General features: G+C 39.8%; 2 protein-coding genes across 2 annotated transcripts in view; one reads left to right on the top strand and one right to left on the bottom strand.

Annotated features, from left to right (window-relative positions):
• Positions 1–420: 420 nt before the first annotated feature.
• LOC106905188 (adenylate cyclase type 8) lies at positions 421–16,598 on the bottom strand. Its single transcript, XM_014969963.2, has 21 exons — positions 16,521–16,598; positions 10,613–10,821; positions 9,582–10,316; positions 9,175–9,324; positions 8,888–9,018; positions 8,612–8,723; positions 8,212–8,339; positions 7,221–7,379; positions 6,892–7,126; positions 6,619–6,789; positions 6,386–6,486; positions 5,788–5,989; positions 5,385–5,477; positions 4,152–4,312; positions 3,966–4,047; positions 3,689–3,847; positions 3,020–3,166; positions 2,765–2,857; positions 2,404–2,518; positions 1,684–1,886; positions 421–1,324 (listed from the first exon to the last, which is right to left on the bottom strand). The coding sequence occupies exons 2-21, from the start codon at positions 10,784–10,786 to the stop codon at positions 1,109–1,111; spliced, it is 3,567 nt and encodes a 1,188-aa protein (XP_014825449.2). The 5' UTR covers positions 10,787–10,821; positions 16,521–16,598; the 3' UTR covers positions 421–1,108.
• LOC106905426 (protein EFR3 homolog B) overlaps positions 16,526–16,982 on the top strand; it is a 28,612-nt gene continuing 28,155 nt past the window's right edge. Inside the window, exon 1 of the mRNA XM_088002076.1 lies at positions 16,526–16,661. Coding sequence (XP_087858202.1) covers positions 16,655–16,661 — 7 coding nt within the window. The 5' untranslated portion in view covers positions 16,526–16,654. The remainder of the gene's footprint in view (positions 16,662–16,982) is intronic.

Below are 16,982 nucleotides of genomic sequence, written 5' to 3'. Positions count from 1 at the left end.
CTTCGAAATAGACGATTGTCAGCGAATACCCGCGGTAGCTGCAGTCATGACTAATGGAGATGCAGAAAAGTCGAGCTCAGTATTTCACTAATACCGTTACACAAAACGATTTCTTTACACAAATCTAGTGCTAGTGCTCTGATAAAATTTAAGAGAGAAAAAAAGAACTTCTACATGTTAAAGGTATTGGATTTATAATCCACACTCTCATTTAAGATTAACCTTAAATCCTGAAGCAAATTTTCTGGAGGATTTCTTTATAAAAATAATTTAAGACTGGTACTAAGTTGGAGGAAGAAATTACATAAACATTGAAATGAGTTTTAATAACATCTCAGTAGTACACAAACTAATATAAGCACACACACAAAAAAAAATCCCCCCATAAAACCTGAACAAACAAAAAACAGGAGACACAAATTCTCCTTTGCCCATTTTATTGGCTGAAATTATATAAAAAAATAAGTACAATGTATATCTGTAAAATGAAAAGAACTTTTTTCTTTAAAAAAAACATATGTATATTACTTATTATAACTGCACAATAAGAGCACAAAATAGCAAGCACATACTTGATATAAAATATATGGTTATTTAAACAAATTACGTTCTTTGTACTTTGATTTGCAAGAAGAGAAGAGTTACATGAGTTTTTAATTCATACAAAGACAAAAAAAGAGAGAAACCAAACAGGAGATAACATGAATACACATAGTGTACCTGTTAACAGTACTAAATAGGTGAGCACCAAAGAAGTAAAAACATTTGTTCACAGTTTAATAGGCCATTTGAGCTGGTCTTATTGAGGTATTCTGTGTTTTGGCTCAAAGGTCTGTCATCTAGCCAGAATATTGTTCCAGCAAAGAATCGTTGGCTTTTCCTTAACTAAACAAAATGGCATAAAAGATGTCTTCAAGATCATTTCAAAGCAATGTTCAGAAAACACCACTCTGAACCTAAACCACACAGACTAAGAAGTCACAAAGGACTTCCCCAGTCGGAGGAGTGCAGACGAAACCGGAACAAGGATTTTTGGCAAGTTTTTACTATGTCCTGTAAACTTGGAGAAACACCATTTGTGGACCATGTGGTTTATTTCTTGCAGCACTCAGCACTGCAGTTTGCAGGGGGTTAAACCAAAGTTCCCATTGGCTTCTCTCATCTTCTCTTTGTGCCTGGCCTGGACGAGGCCGTGCACCACTCCGGCCAGGGTCATGCGACCTCCCGCTCGGGTCCCTGAACACTTCTCTCCTCCAACTCTGCCCCTCTTGCTGCGCATGGTGCTTATGAAATATGTACGGACTTTCCCCTGGGATTCACTCACCTAAGGCATCAAGAGGAGAGGTAAAATGCAAAGGATCGTTTTCAAGTCACAGACAAAGCAGTTTTCTAAGGTATATTTATTTATAAAAGCGAAGTCTTGCAAAAGTATTCATCGCTTTTGAGGTTTATTTTTTCCTACATCTTATGTTAGAACCACAAATATTTGTGTATGCTACAGAGATTTCATGTTCAGTTCAAAATGTGAAAATTCTTTTGTGAATATTGTCGCATAGTATGAAAGTTTCTGCTTTTAGAAAGCTCCTAGTGTGAATTCAAATATTTTTATACCTAACTGAGCCTGGAAATGACCTAAAATTACCTTTGCATGACTTACTGTCTCCATGAGTCACTTTATCTTACCCCCTTAATAAATATCTCTCCTCGAAGTTGCAGAACGAATCCCCATTCTGCCAAGATCTTGCGGGTGGCCTCAGGAACCTGGATGCGTCCGCTCACACCTGTGCTGTCCATGCGACTGGCCAAGTTCACTGTCGATCCCCAGATATCATACTGGGGTTTGCTGGCACCGATCACACCTGCAATCACCGGTCCGTGGGCGATACCTGGACGAGTCCAGTGTTAATTAAGTATTTGGCTGGAGGTTTGTGGCCAAACACATCACAACAAGGACGTCACAGTTTCTCGTCCATCGACCTCTAAGACCTTCTTGGACTGCTTGGCATCTTGAAAAGTTTCAATAGAAATCTGGTGGCTTCTACCAGAAAAGTGAAAAGCCGTCATCAATTGATTTAGCCAAATATGTAAGACAGACATAAAGTGAGTCATCTTCCATAGCCATCTCAGTACTTAGGCCTAAGACTTATAGAAAACCTGTGGCATGAGCAGAAAGAGAGCATAAGATATGTTAGAAATGTCTATAAAGGAAAAAGAAAAATAGGTGCTAAAAAACTAAACAATAAAACCCCAACTATTATTTCATGATAGTGTGTGGTGGTTTGTTTTCACCATAAACGTTTCTAAATTGTAAGTTTTTGTCTTAGCATATGGTAAAGTTGAGTTCATTTTTAGCCCTCTTTAACAGGGGTGAAAGGAGCTACAAGTAGGGGCTCAGTTACTTACCCACACGCAGCTCAAAGCTTTGGGCAGAATGGTTGTTTATCTCTCTTAAAATCTCCTGCATCGCCAAAGCAAACAAAACCAGCTCGCTCAGGTGATTCCACTCATCCAACGATCCCTAGGAAAAAAAAAGCGGACTGATGCGGGCCTGCGAAGCCAAATCATGTACCAGAGATAAAAAAAAAAAAACTAACTTAATCTGATGATCCAAACAGTTATGTAGAACAGTGGAAAAAGTTTGTATACACTTCATCTTAGTCACGGCAGTCATTCTGTCTTACTTTCTGTTTTTACTAAAAACAGAACGGAAATGTTGGAGTACCGATTCTGTTTTAGGCAAAACCATGAAAGTGTAAAATCTCACCTGCTTGTTTGGAGCTAAACCAGACGCCGCCATGTAACAGCTTCCGATTGTCTTGATCTTCTCCACGTAGTGGAAATAAGATTCCTCTAATAGCTTGTTAGAAGAAATAAACAACAGAGCAAAAGAGTAACTTTTCACATCTATGCTTTGTAATTATTTCTGGATTTTTTTTTTTTTTTTTTTTTGCCACGCACATAGCAGTTACTCCAACAGGCAGACTAATACAGATCCCATGGTCTCCTGCTGCATGCTCACCTCATCGAAGCCAGCTATAATCTCGTTCAGCAGTCGGAGGCAGTCCACTCCTTCATGTTTGACCTCCTTCTGCTCAAAGTACTCATCGAACCCGGCAACAGAAGCAAACATGACACCCACTTCATCGTAGGACTGGGAGTAAAGGTCCTACAGTGGAAAATTGTGACAAACACATTAATTGAGATTAATCGATCAAACAGCTGGAGACCTGAAGAAACCGATTTTCCTCTGATTGCTGATTTTTCCTTTACTCATTAAATGGAACCAGTTTTGGTCAATAAGCACAACAACCAACAATTTTTGCGCCGGGGGTGACGAGGGGGGGCGTTATTAAAATTTGGAACATAATCAGCATGATCTTGTGATTCCTACATTTTTTGTGAAAAGTCATAAACATCACCTCTATTGAAGAACTCGCTGCACGTTTCCCCCTTTCTCAAAGAAAGTTTAGCCTTTATAATACAAAAGATCGGAGTCGGGTAAAATCTGAATAATCTCTACTTAAAAAAAAAAAAAAACAAACAACAAAAAAACTAGACATCGGTATTGGCCAGAAAAAGCCCGATCGGTAAGTCTGCATTTATCATTCAGCGCTAGCCCAGGTTGTGCATTCACAAAATGGGCCTTAAAATGACTCTGCGGCCTCTGGGAAGAGATGCCACCCCTTGCCTCATCGTGTCTGCTGCGCTCCAGAAAATGCTGTGCGACGTGCAAGGGCAGGATGTTGTGCAACAAACACTCGTTGTGTTCCCGCAGCTCCCTCATGTCCTCCACCTCCTGCTGAGCCTGCAGACGCCACAAGAAGTCCAGTCTGGCGGTGGCCTCCCACTGGAACGCAAACAGAGGCAGAGTCACCATCCACTCTGGAATGCAGGTTGGAAACATGAAGATGACTCGTCTACACATTGAACAGGGAATACGGAGAAAGCGACCAGCTCACAAATACCTGCCGCCCGTTGTAGAAGACAGCTACAATAAACATCGCCATGAGAAGAATGGAAATCCATTTTCTCCTGATACAGTGGGACCTGAAATAACAGAGAGGAATAAAAAAAAAAAGTTACAAATTCATCTTGCATTGGAACGGACTGGCTCGTTGGCAAAACGTAAAATCGAGCGTAAACCAACTGACCTGTGCTGGGCGTCGCTGCGTGTGAGCGTGACAAAGGCGAGGTGTATGAGGTAGGAGTACACAATCACCACCAGCAGCAGCACCGCCAGCTTCAGCAGGGAGTTCAGGCGCAGAAACACGGCGCACGTCACCATGGCGACCACGCCGCTCAGGACGAAGATCTAAAGGAACGAGGAAGTAGCAGAGAGGATAGGAAGTTTTTAATCTAGAGTTATGTACAGCTCTCTCCACATTTATTGAAAATTCCGTTGGAGACGCGTAAAAGTCCTTCGATAAGATAGAAGCTAAAGCCTTTTTTAATTTAGTCTTGAATAAATATCTTCCTTTAAATTAACCAGTATTTAGGAACTTTTTCTAAGTAATCCAGGACTTTCAGTTCCACAACAGTGTAAATGCAGTGGAGGGCTTCTCTAACCCACCTACCACAACGTTGGCGGATTACGTGAAGGTAGGATGGTAAACACAATACATTTTTTTTTTTTATAGAAGAGTCTTGGGGCCCCAAGATTACATAAAATAAATATTATTTCTATTTGCCAGTCAGTTGTCTGGGAGAATGCCATGCCAAAAAAAAAAAAAAGAAAAAAAAAAAAATCAAACAACTTCTGTCCTACCATCACAAATGTAAATAAACTCACATGACTACCACCCCGACAGGAACTAATAAAAATGAGGCTATTGAGATTTTCAAGAACAAGTCATATCTATTTGCCAATAAAGTTACCTTATTTCCTTCAATAAACACATTTTTTGTCTTCGCATGTGCACTTTTTGTAGCACCGTCGTACAAACACTTTGGTTGCATCTGTGCTGAAGCAAAGAGTGAATATGTGGGAAAGTAATTCATGCCCGCTGTTGAGCACAGTAAAGGATGTGTAATGCTGTGGGACTATTTCTATTCCAAAGCTCTGGGAAATGTTATTAAAGATCAAGGTCCTGAGGTCCTTCAAGTACTAGACAGTTTTAAATAAAAATGTTGTTGCCTTTGCCAAAAAATGGAAAGCTGGTCACTAAAGGGCGTTTGCAATTACCCAAATGTGATATAAAAACTGAAGAAACATAGAAGAGACCATGTAGAAAGAAATGTTGCACGTCTTTATCCCGAGGGCCAAAGAGTGTGGACTGCACTATAGGTTGCCTAGAAAAATACCTTTTTGAAAATGTGTTAAAGAAAATAAAATGTGATGTGACCAGTATGTGAAACATGATGAAATGAAACCGTTCTGTCTCTACCTCAGGATAGGCGCAGACGGAGACTGAATGTGAGCCTGGGCTCTTCTTCTCCATTATGTCAGCTTCTTCAGAGGCTGTTAGGACACACCACACCTAGATGCGACACACACCAACGTAAAAAAAAACGTTCACTTTCCGTGATCTGTTTGAATTGTATTATTCCATATATTTGCAAACAAAGTGCTGAACTGTTTTGGCTTCATTGCAGCAGGAGATCTGTGGCCACATGGTGGCAGCAACAAACAAGCTGTCATAATTTAAAATATGTACTATACTTGCGAACATACACGTGTCAAATAAATGCCTTATTTTAATAAAACTACAGTGTAAATCTGGCAATCAAAAAAGCAGATGAACAAAAAGTGTGTTAATTTTCTCAGCCCTTGTGCAAATTCCAACTCACCAAGTCAGTCGAAGCCAAGCCAAAGTTGGCGACGATGGCTGTGAGAGTGAGGAGGTTTCGGGCGCTGTTGTTTTCGTGGATCCAGCAGCAGAACGTCTGCAAAGCGGCTGGAGTCCACTTGAACTCCTCGGCAAGGGCAACCAGCAGCAGCAGCAAGTAGGCAAGAAGGAAGAGGGAAAACTGGAGGACGGCGGGGAACAGTCTGCAGGTGGAACACCCAGCAGGGACGAGAGGAGGAAAAATGTTAATCCAGGACAGAAAATTGAACAGAATGGCAACACAATTTGGTCATTTCCTATCATTCCTTCCCATGCATTCTGTATTTGATTGTTTTTATTTTTTTTCACTCAAAGTTTTACCTACTTGGGAACAATTCTAAAAAGTATAGTTTTGCTTATGTCTTTTTTTTTAGTTCACTCTTTATCTCACAGCTGTTTTTTGAGACGTCATCATATGTCTTAAATGCTGGTAGTCTGTTAAACAGTCTGTCAAATATTTCTGCTCCATATCTTTAATAGTCTGCAACTCTAATCCTTCACGCTTCCTGCATTACACACACACACAAAAAAAAACATTAAACAACTCAGCATCTTTCCACCTGGGAGTAGGGATGACGGCCTGGGCAGCCATGAGGAAGAGGAGCACGATGAAGGAGCACACCATGTTGGAGTTAAACATTTCATCTCTGATCTGGGAGAACTAAAAACAACAAAGTAACTTGTTTTAGTTCATTTAAACTATTTTGAAAAATCTCCGATAATCATTTCTTAATACTAAGAAGAAGTACTTTACCTCCATAGACTGATTATGAACTGCAACTACATGCTGTACCTTGTTCTCTATGTGTGGGTCTTTGAACACCAGGGTCAGCGCAGTGATGTGCTCCTTGCGCATGCGCTCACTGCTTCGGACCTCGATAGCGTGTTTGATGCGTTTGTTTATCTCTCTGGAGGTGCACTGCCATAAGCTGGGCAGAGAGCCGTTGGTGAAAGAGGCCAGAATCTGTAGAGGAACAACATCAAAAAAGACTGAAGCGAATAAAAGGCTAAATAACAAGCACATAAATGTAAACTCCTCGAATCTGTTTTGTGTCCCTACACTTACACAGTTCATATCGATGGCATGACCAAAAGGGATCTCTGGGTTCCACGTCCGACTGCTCTTCTGGACTTTTATGGGCTCGGGATGGTGGTCTTGGTTCCTGCCTTCTTGAGGACAAATAAGGAAGGTGTCAATGTTGTGTTTTCGCAGGAACTCATTCCTGTCACGGCCGTGGCCGTCCTCAGTCTCGTATGTGGTTCCCAGGCAATCCAGGGTGGCCCTGGAGATGTGGATACGTCTGGATAAGTGACAAGAAACAAACACGGGTTACGCATCACATGTCAAACGCGACCATTCAGGTGCTTCTCTGTGCTTATTCATGGTACACCCACCCAGGTATTCCTCCCGCTTCCAGCTTGTTGGCGATGCTCACGTCCCAGGACCAGACATCGAACTGCCATTTCTGCAAGCCCAGCACCCCGCAGAGGACGGAGCCGGAGTGGATACCGATCCTCATGTCCAAGTCAAAGTTGAGCTGCTTCTGGACAAGTCTGGCATTTTTAAAGCAATTAAAGAAACTTTACTGATCCCAACAACTATAAAACTCACGATCAAGCATCACCTGATACTGTTTTAGAGGTTTAAGTAATTTTTTTAGAGGCATTTCCTTTTAACGTCATCGGCGCCCCCCTAATAGAGAGGAGCAGAAGAGATGCGTCCTCTCTGTGTTCAGAACAGCTCTGTCACAGAGGTGCTCAGTGTAGGTTGAAAATTACATCTGGCATTTTTCTTACAGCAGCAAACTGAACTTGGTCTACGATGAACGATGCTGTCAGTTGCACATTCTGAACAGCTCAGATGTTTTAAAGCACTTTATGTAAAAAAAAAAAAAAAAAAAAAAAAGTGTTTCCTCTCCTTCAGTAGGGTGTATTTGTATTTTTTGGACAAGAATCTTCCTCACTAATATTATTACCAAAATATAAGATCTAAAAAAAAAAAGAAGATAAAATTACTTTAAAAGACAAGAATCAAATGAGGCACTTTTGAGGCCTTTCTCACATTATTATCAAATTTCTTAGTGGATTTTATGAAACTTCACTACTAAAATCAAGCCCCACTGCTCACTGGGTACTTGAACTTGAACGGGGATTGCTTACTCTGGTCTGATTAGATTAGATAAAACATTAGGACCAAATAGATTTTAACTGGAAAGAAACTAGTTGAACAAGTCAAAAAGAAGAAAGCATAAAAGATCCCAAAACTCTGAGCAATCTTGAGAGCCTGTTCAAAGGAACCAGCGTTTGTGTTTTCATTTATTCACACAATCCAGGCACGTAGCCTCATTGTATATCACTCTCTTTCTGTAAGGACATTAACTCTGACCGTATTGTGCTGATCATAGCCAGGCCCATTTCTACGCAGTAACGTGCATGGGCAAGCTGCGGCTCCGGTACCCCCGAAACACAATAGTAACAGTCTCCCAGTATCTTTATCCGCAAACAGTGATGCTCCTGTGATAAGATATAAAAGAAGAGCTTTTTAGAATACAGCCAGCAGAAAAAGATATATAGTTTAAGCATTAGGAAATATTAGGGCATAACACATGAGTAAAACAAGGTTAATATTTGTTCTTTAACTGCAATTAATTTGTTTTTCTAGAGATTAAAGACAAGATTAGACGTCAATAGGTGAACATTACAAAGAGAGAAGAAATGAATATGTAACAGATTGATTATTCTCAGATGAATATGAGCGATCACAGAGAAAAGATGCAAGTTCTAACCTCAGCAAGTCGGTCAAAGCGTCCAAAGAGCTCATTAAGGGTTAGAACCATTTCCTTGGCTGACAGGTTTATAGACAGCTGGGTGAAGCCCTTAATGTCTGCAAAAAGGATGCTAGAGAGAAGACAGAAACAAGAATAGAATTTAAAGGACAATTTTAACATTTAATCACCTTTAAATCCTAATTTGCTTTAATATGGGTGGTAATCAAGAGGTCTACCATCGTAAAGGTCATGAATCGCAGATCCACAATCACAAACGCGTGCCAGTCTAAGTACCTGACATCTTTGTACTGGTGGATGTAGATCTTATAAAACTCATGCGGGATGAGTTCGTTCTCCATGGAGCTCATGTCAGCAATCATTTCTAAAGCAACAAAGCGAGGGAGGATTGACAGGACCAGTCGCTCCTGTGAGGCAACAACACGAGGAAGTAATCAGTGACTGGCAATTCAAGGACAATCACAGGAGAAAAATTTAAAAGATTGATGTTATCTAAAAGGTTGAATGAAAATAAAAAAATTGAGAAATTAATAACGTGTGATTTTTTTTTGTCACTTTGCAACCTGTCTTTGGTTCTCTTGCTCAAGTTTGAGGCGACCCTCAATGCAGCGCCGCGTCTCCAGAAAAACCTGCCGCTGGGCGTGGTCAGTCAGATAGTGGATGAACAAGCCAGCTGTGTTCATGCCCATGTACAGCAGGCCTTTGGCAAACACCTGGAATTAGAGTGTTAAATTTTATTTCAAACGATAAAATCAAGAACACTTGGATTAAAAATGATTGAAAGAAATAACTAGGCTAACAACAAGATGAAATAAACCCAAAGTAAGAACAAAAAGAGACGAGTTTTATTTAGCCATTTCCTGCAACCTTGTCCAGCACACCTGAAACCCTGTTGTCATTTTTTTCTTGTGAGTTTCCAGAAGGATTTTCCTTTTTTGAAAACTAATCTTTTCACATTTGCTTTACTTACCTTATTCAAAAGCAAAGCATCATTGTAGTGGAACCATATCTCCATCAAAATGTGCAGTATTGGGGTGAGGAAGCCAGCACACATTGCCCACAGCAGAGGTAATGGCAGCAGTGTGTATGTTGCAAACAGTGTGAACAAAATATACCATGATGGGTCTTTTTCTAGTCCATAGGCCAGGCCCCCTAGGATCTGTGTGGTCTGTGACAGCCAACTTGCAATGCCAGCATAATGGAGCCACTGTGGGGACATGGAGTCTTTGCAGGTTAACACTAGTATGCAAAGCGCTATAGCTAGCACCATGAAGATGCCAGTCAAATAGCCACGCAAACGATCCGTAACAGCGTCCGGGGCCAGTGCCAGATACAGGACCAACATGTGGAGCTTAGTCACTGCATCGATTACATTGGTGACGGCCAGAGAGTTTCTCCTCTGGTGGGAGGAGTATTGCTGGTAGAGTTTCTCCAGATCGCGGGATTTGAAGGTGTGCCCCAGCATGGGTATGTAAACGCTGTGAACAGTGTTGCACCAGTGCACGAAGAAGTCAGCGTCGCTGGTGTAGTGCTGCGTTGGGACCCTGATGCTGCCGTGCGTGCTGGTGGAGGTTCGACTGTGGACTTTGAATGTGGAGGAGCGGCGTTTTGTGACTCCGCGGGAGGCCTTGCTGCGGATTTGTTTGTTGATCTCATCTATGTAGGTATCGGTCACAAAGATTTTGCGAGCTGGTTCCACACCCACCTGATGACAAAAAAAGGAAATCAGTGGTTTGCAATGGAAAATGGCTTTACTAGAGAGAAAGAAAACATGGTTTTAAATTTTTTTCTTCTCATTATATTTGGTCTACTTTTGTCATATTCTAAGGAAAGTGAATGAAATAACTGGCACATTTTCACGGTTTCGACTGTGAAGCGTCACGTGGAGGCTCTATTTTATTACAAGACTCAAATTGGGTGGAATAGTGAATTAGCGTTACTCCACTCCAATCAACAACTAGAATACAGAAAAACTAAGGTTTAGATTGAACTGTGAATCACCTGAGAGCTGAGCTCTTGTTGGGTAATGATGTGTTTCACCGCGTTCTGCCACAGCATCTTTTTCCGCCTGAGCCCAGGAGACAGAGTGCCACTCAGACATGGAGGTTCATGAAGCTCCATCGGAGAGACCTGCCTGGTGTCAGCAAAGGTCACCATGGTGACCTGAGCTGGCATCACCCGTTGGGCTTAGATCAGCAAGAAGCTGCAGACTTGAGGTGTACCAGGGGAAAGGAGAAAAATCAGAAGTGAACATTCAACTTAATGAAAAATGTGATACCGTTTTTACTGCAATTACATTGGAATTTGTTAATTTGCTCAAATCTGCTACATTTACATACCGAACTTCTTCAGAAAAATGACTTGAATTAAGAAAAATAATATGTGGATCTTGTCTTTTTTTTTTTTTTTTTTTTTTACCAATTCCTATGTGCAGAGAAGCTTTATTTCCAGGATGCTAAAGTGTTTTTTGAGACACTAATGTTATTCGTAGACTCTTCAACTCAGACTCACACTTAACCTTTCTAATTGGATTCGGGTCAGTGCTTAGAGTTGACTATAGAGAAGAACTGTTTTTGTTCTTAACCACTCAGCACTTGTCCAAGTTGTATACCTGTTTGTTGATATCTAAGCGTTATCCAAATACACGCAGGTTCCATCAATCGTAATCTGTCCTGGACCTCATGCAGCAAACCCATGTTTCACAGATAGCGTAAGGTTCCTAATCTAACATAAACCGTGTTGTTCATGTCTTTGGCTTTTAATGGTGCATTTGAACAACTGTTTTTCTGGGGTGGAATGATTATCCAATATACAATTTGTGTTGATTCATTCTTCAAAATATGTGAACAAATTCAAAATTTACTGGATGTATTCTGATGGTTCCTTGTGTCTATTTAGACATTTATACCTAAGAATACTTTACCAACTGTCAAGCATGAAAACACCAACCTTCAATTGTGCATTGCACAATCTAGGTGGAAAAATTGAAATGAAGGACTACTTCCAAATGTTTCAATATCACCTCAAGTCAATGGCCATTTGATTAAAACTTGGTCTTGCCACATGATAATTAACCCATGCTCACAATAATAATAAAAACAATTACTTAAAATTAAGCAATGAAAATCGGGCATTGCTTTTGATTTTTGGTTCAAGCTAATGATAAAGACAAACTATTTTTAAATTAGAACTGGTTTGGGACAAATAAAGCATGTTAATCTTAATCATATCTCACAAGCACATCAGTCAAACATCCACCTGTAATTATGTTTACAGGTAGCTTATTGGTGATACAATAAGCTAGGATAGAGTTGCAGCTTAGTAAGGAACATGTAACCAAGTATTACTGGGAACGTATGTCTATATGAGACAAACTCTGAAATAAATTCCAACTTGTCATTTCCTGTTTTTAAGAAAATCACTGAAGCTGGTTGTTGTATCATTGCAAATCGGAAAAGGAACTGAAATCTTTTCAACATTTCTGTTCATGCATATCTGAACAAAGCTTTAGGATTTATAGTGGAGCTTTGCAGCCCCGAAGAGCCTTTATAGCACCCATTAATATTACCCACTGTAAGAAATATATTTAGTTCAGTTTTTCCACTTTCATTAAAACAATTTACTTTAATTATATCTCCAAAACTGCAACACAGTTTTAGTACTTATGAATAGGTAATAAAGGAATAAATAATTTCTTAAATTAAATTCTAAAGATAACAAGGTAATGTTAATTATAGCTCAGATTTAGCTCTTGTTTTTATACCTTCTTCTACCAACTACAAAACACCAAGCATTTATAATCTACTTGATCTGTTTTGAGATTCCCGAGGCAGATTTGGGTATGCAGCAAACACTCAAAATAACATTTGTTTGGCTCCACATGTTGACAAAGTGTGCGCCACGAGGAAGGCAGCTTTCAACTGAATTATCTGGTAGCCAGAATTAGCTCTGAGCTGGTTTATGGAGAGTTAAACTCCTCCAGGTCCTCCTTGACCGCATTCCAAGCGTCTAAAAGTCCACTGTCACCAATCTCCTTCTCTCTAAGATTATGTGTCCACACACACACAACAGGCTGGATGTAAAAAAAAAAAATGTTTAAAACAAATGCTTTGTCATCTGGGCATTTAAAAAAAAACAAGGAAATAAAAGTGGGAACAAGCAGTTTGTATTTGTGAATCGTGTTTAGTTACCAATACGTGTTTGTTTTAAAGTTGGAGTCCTGTATACTGTTTTTATAACTATTCTGTATAATTTGTATCATGTAGAGTACTAACCTCTTTTGTTTTACATATTATGCCCCCACTCCTCAAATCCAGCATTTGTCCTAGGATAGATGTAACCAACTTGTCATAATCCACCTCTGCTGACTCCATTGCACAGCAATTGTAGACAAATATCATAATAAAGATGTATCCCATACAAGGAAAAAAAAAAAATAGTGTAAATCCTGAGGTAATGAGGACCCCTGCACTAAAGTTATCTTCCCATCAAAGATGCGTGAACTCGCTCGCGCTAAGTTGTAGGTCACCACCTGGACGCTTTTGAAATGAAGTCAACAACTGCCACAGAGCGAAGCTGCGGAGTGAAGAACACTAAGAGGATTAATTAGTCAGCAGCCACTCTCGCTGCCCTGCAAAGCTGAGTTCACTGTCCTCAAGACGGGGCCAGGAATAAATGCAACACTCTCATCTATTTAAGACGGCACCGACACATCAATGAATCAAAACAAATCTATTTATGTCAATAGCATTAAAACAAAACCTTATTCACGACTCTCTTTCCATCCAGTCTTGTTCACGTATAGTTCGCTCCCACTGTGTCACAGAGGCGACGCCTCACACACACTGCTTCTGCCCCCTTGCTTACTGCAGGATCTGTCTGTACAATTACAGGCTGTATACAAATAAAAACACTGGCAAAAGGTCTTTAGAATCTGCCAGCGCAAAAAAAAAAAAAAACAGCCAGGCTGACTCACCCACCACCTCTGCAGCACCCAGAAGGGATTCGGCTGCATGCAGGTGAAAATGAAACTACCTGTTATATTTTCTCTTAAAACAGGTTGTTTTAAAGGTAAAAGCAGCGATTCATTTGGCTAATAAAGATGCCTCTTCAGGATTTTGTGCGCTAAGCCTCTGCTTTGTGCGTCATATAATAACTAATCCAAACCAATTTTAAATTTTACACATTGCAATAATAATCCAGCACTGTTTATGCCTTCTATGTAAGTGCCCCACTATTTTTTCCCCCCACATCCAAACTCTGGTTATTTAACTTTTATTACATATAAAAATCCATCCATCCACATTGCAAAACAATTGTGGAAGAATGTACTCCTAGTTTGTGTTGGTTTGTCTTGTGAAATAATAAAAAAAATGCATGATTCTAATGTTTCAAAATCAGACAAGGCTAAAGGGAGATGAATATCATTAAAAAAACATTCACGAAGAAAAACTAAAATTAGGATTAGATGCTTGTGTCACAAAATATTGAACACAGTTTATCTCAACAGTTTGTGAAAAAGAGGAGATAAACGAGAGGGTTTGGTGCCTTGAGGTCTCCTGCGTATCATAAATAAAATCTGTATTATCCAGAGCAACAGTCCTGAGTATTGTGGAACACGTTTTCTCACTTGCCACATAATTCCTGCGTCTCGGTGTTGGTAAGCTGTTTAAAGTTTTTTAAACTGCTAATTGTTTCCAGGCAACACTCAAAGCCCCTAAGGCTGATCTAATATGCTTCCATCTGTCCCTGTGCGGCTGTGTTGCTGAAACCTTTCATACCGATTACTGTGCTTCTAAACATAGCTGGCCGTCAGGTCTGGAGCACGTAGCTTATACCACAACTGAAATGCAAACCATCGTCTTCTACTCACAAAGCAATGCAAGGCAGTGAAGAGCCTTTTGATGCATCTGTGGAGGAGGAGGAGGAAAGCGGCGAATATCGCGTTAGGATTTGAAATCTTCCGATTGTTACTGTTGATCATCTGCTTGCATTTAATTCACAGTTTCATTCAACGAGTGATACTGGTTTGGGCACAAGCCTAGATACAGCTTAGTGTTAAGACCAACTGCTTTGGATGCCCAGTAATTAGATAATTCTCATTTGCACTGAAGCCAAACTAACAACAGAATTGATCCTATGGCCTGGGAATCCATGCCAAGAATCTCACTGATACCAGACACACATCTATTTATGTACGCCGGAGTGCAACAATGATAACTCTTAGCACTTTTGTGTCCTGCATGCGGTACATTACATACTTCTGGGTCAAATTGCAGTAATCTCAAAGCGGTAACTTAGGAAGGGGGTGCTAGCAGTAGTTGGACAAAGCTCTATTTTGCTTAGATAAAGCACAGTAGATTATAAATAGTAGCTATAAATAAAGTGTAGATCAATTGAGGACAAATCAGAGTCTTGAAAGGTCTATTTGAAGTAACAGGGTTAGCTTGATTTCACGGTCTTTCTAAACACTTTTTGTGGCATTATCCCACTCACATTCACATAACTTTTCACACCATGTATTTAATTTAGATATTATTTCACAAATTAGTTTCAGGAAGTGTGACATATAATCTTGGCCCTAAAATAAAACAAGCCATCCTCCAACACATTATTTTGTTCTTTGAGTGAATTTAAGCTTTTACAACACTTTCGCCATTTTTTTTAGTACTTTTGGGTTATCCTTTGTTTCTCCATCTGAATTCAAGCAATGTGTGCTACTTTCATAATAGGTAATAGCTTTTGTGTTTGTGGGGTTGTGTTAGCAGTGCAGTCACAGCCATAAAGTTGCCTAGAAAAGTCTGCAAATAAGTTGTAAAGATTTTTAGTAGTCACTTTTACAAGTAACACAAAATAATGTAATTAAACTTTAAGTTAATTTTACCAACCCTTAGCTTGCTGTTGCGCCATACTCTGTATATTTTGTGACAATGGATTGAAAAGCACACTGTGATATGTTTGAAGCTTGGAATATTATTTTAAAATCTAACCCTGCTTTAAACTTGCGTACTCTACAGTCTTCATCATCCTGCAAACTCACCGGAACACGAACCTCACAGAACTGCTGTACTTATTCTGGGAATAATTCTTCAGTATGAGGGTGTTGTTTAAGAGGGTGTTTTCAGAATTGTATTAATATTCACATAACCATGTTTAATAATTGTATGTAATATGTATTAGTATTCTGACGATTACTATTTCTGTAACATCATATTTGTACATACATTCAACTAATGAAGTCAACAGCTTTGTCAGACAGACAACACAGGATGTGAGCTAATTATGTTCAAACTTGATGACAACAAAGTGGTGTCCAAGGGGTCCCCTGGTGGGTTGTCACAGTTAGCTAGGCGTCATCTGCTCGGGGCTAAAGAGATTTAACGCTGGCCTGAGCCAAATGAATATTCCCCCTGGTATAATTTAACTTTAAATAACGTGGTCTTCATTAACTCGTTTCGTTGTATGCTAAAGGCTTTAAGGATTTTGTTTTCGCTTAATGGTAAGTAACAGTTTTGCTGTCATTCATTAACGTTATAGTAGAAACAGCTAAGGTGTTAGCATGCTTAACAAGTAGCATAAACAAACGTTAGGTTAACTTAGAACAGTGTTGTGTAAATAAGGAACGGGGTTTATATTTTATATTTTGTTCACATATCATGTGAACATTCACACTACATAGCCACCAAGTCAATATAATCGGTGATGTTTAAGTTATAGCAAGGAAAGCTAACCTCTAGCAATGTATATCCGTTGTCGTAACATTACTGTCCGAATTATCTTTTAAATTCACTAGTTGCATTTCAGTAAAGTTATAAGACTAACTAACTAAATTCATAGCTTCGACTAATATAAAAGATATTCAGGTGTTAGCTAAATTTGTTCACGCTCTAGCTAAGTTTGGCATACTAACATTAGCAGGCCAAAAAAAAAGCCGGCGGGTTTCCTGACTCTCGAAGCCCTGGCAGACACTCTTCCCAGAGCCGAGGTGCAACCCAACTTTCCGTCTGCTTGATTAGCAACGCCGCCTTGTGACTGAAGTCCAGCATGACAGGTGAGTAACTCTCGTCAACTTCACACCTGCACCAGAAATGAGTTAGATTTTAAAGAATCCGCATGAAAAATATGTCATATAATTTCCATAAAAATATTTACTCAGCTTCTGGTGAAAGGAAAAAGCACCTATTCTTTTCGAGTATAAACTTGTTCCAGATGTGTGCATGATACAAGTCATCTCAGGACAAACTCTAGCACATTTTTTTCCCTGTACTTCTACCCACATCACATCCAAGTCCACATTCCATGAACTTCAAACCCACTCACTGAATGACAGTCCCACGGTGCCCCTCGTTCCCAGCCTATCTCCACCCTCTTC

This window comes from Poecilia mexicana, unplaced genomic scaffold, assembly GCF_051168715.1.
Source record: "Poecilia mexicana isolate PSO_F unplaced genomic scaffold, ASM5116871v1 scaffold_21, whole genome shotgun sequence".
Lineage (NCBI taxonomy): Eukaryota > Metazoa > Chordata > Actinopteri > Cyprinodontiformes > Poeciliidae > Poecilia > Poecilia mexicana.
Note: the sequence above shows the minus strand (reverse complement) of the source record. Positions and strands in the feature narration are given on the sequence as shown.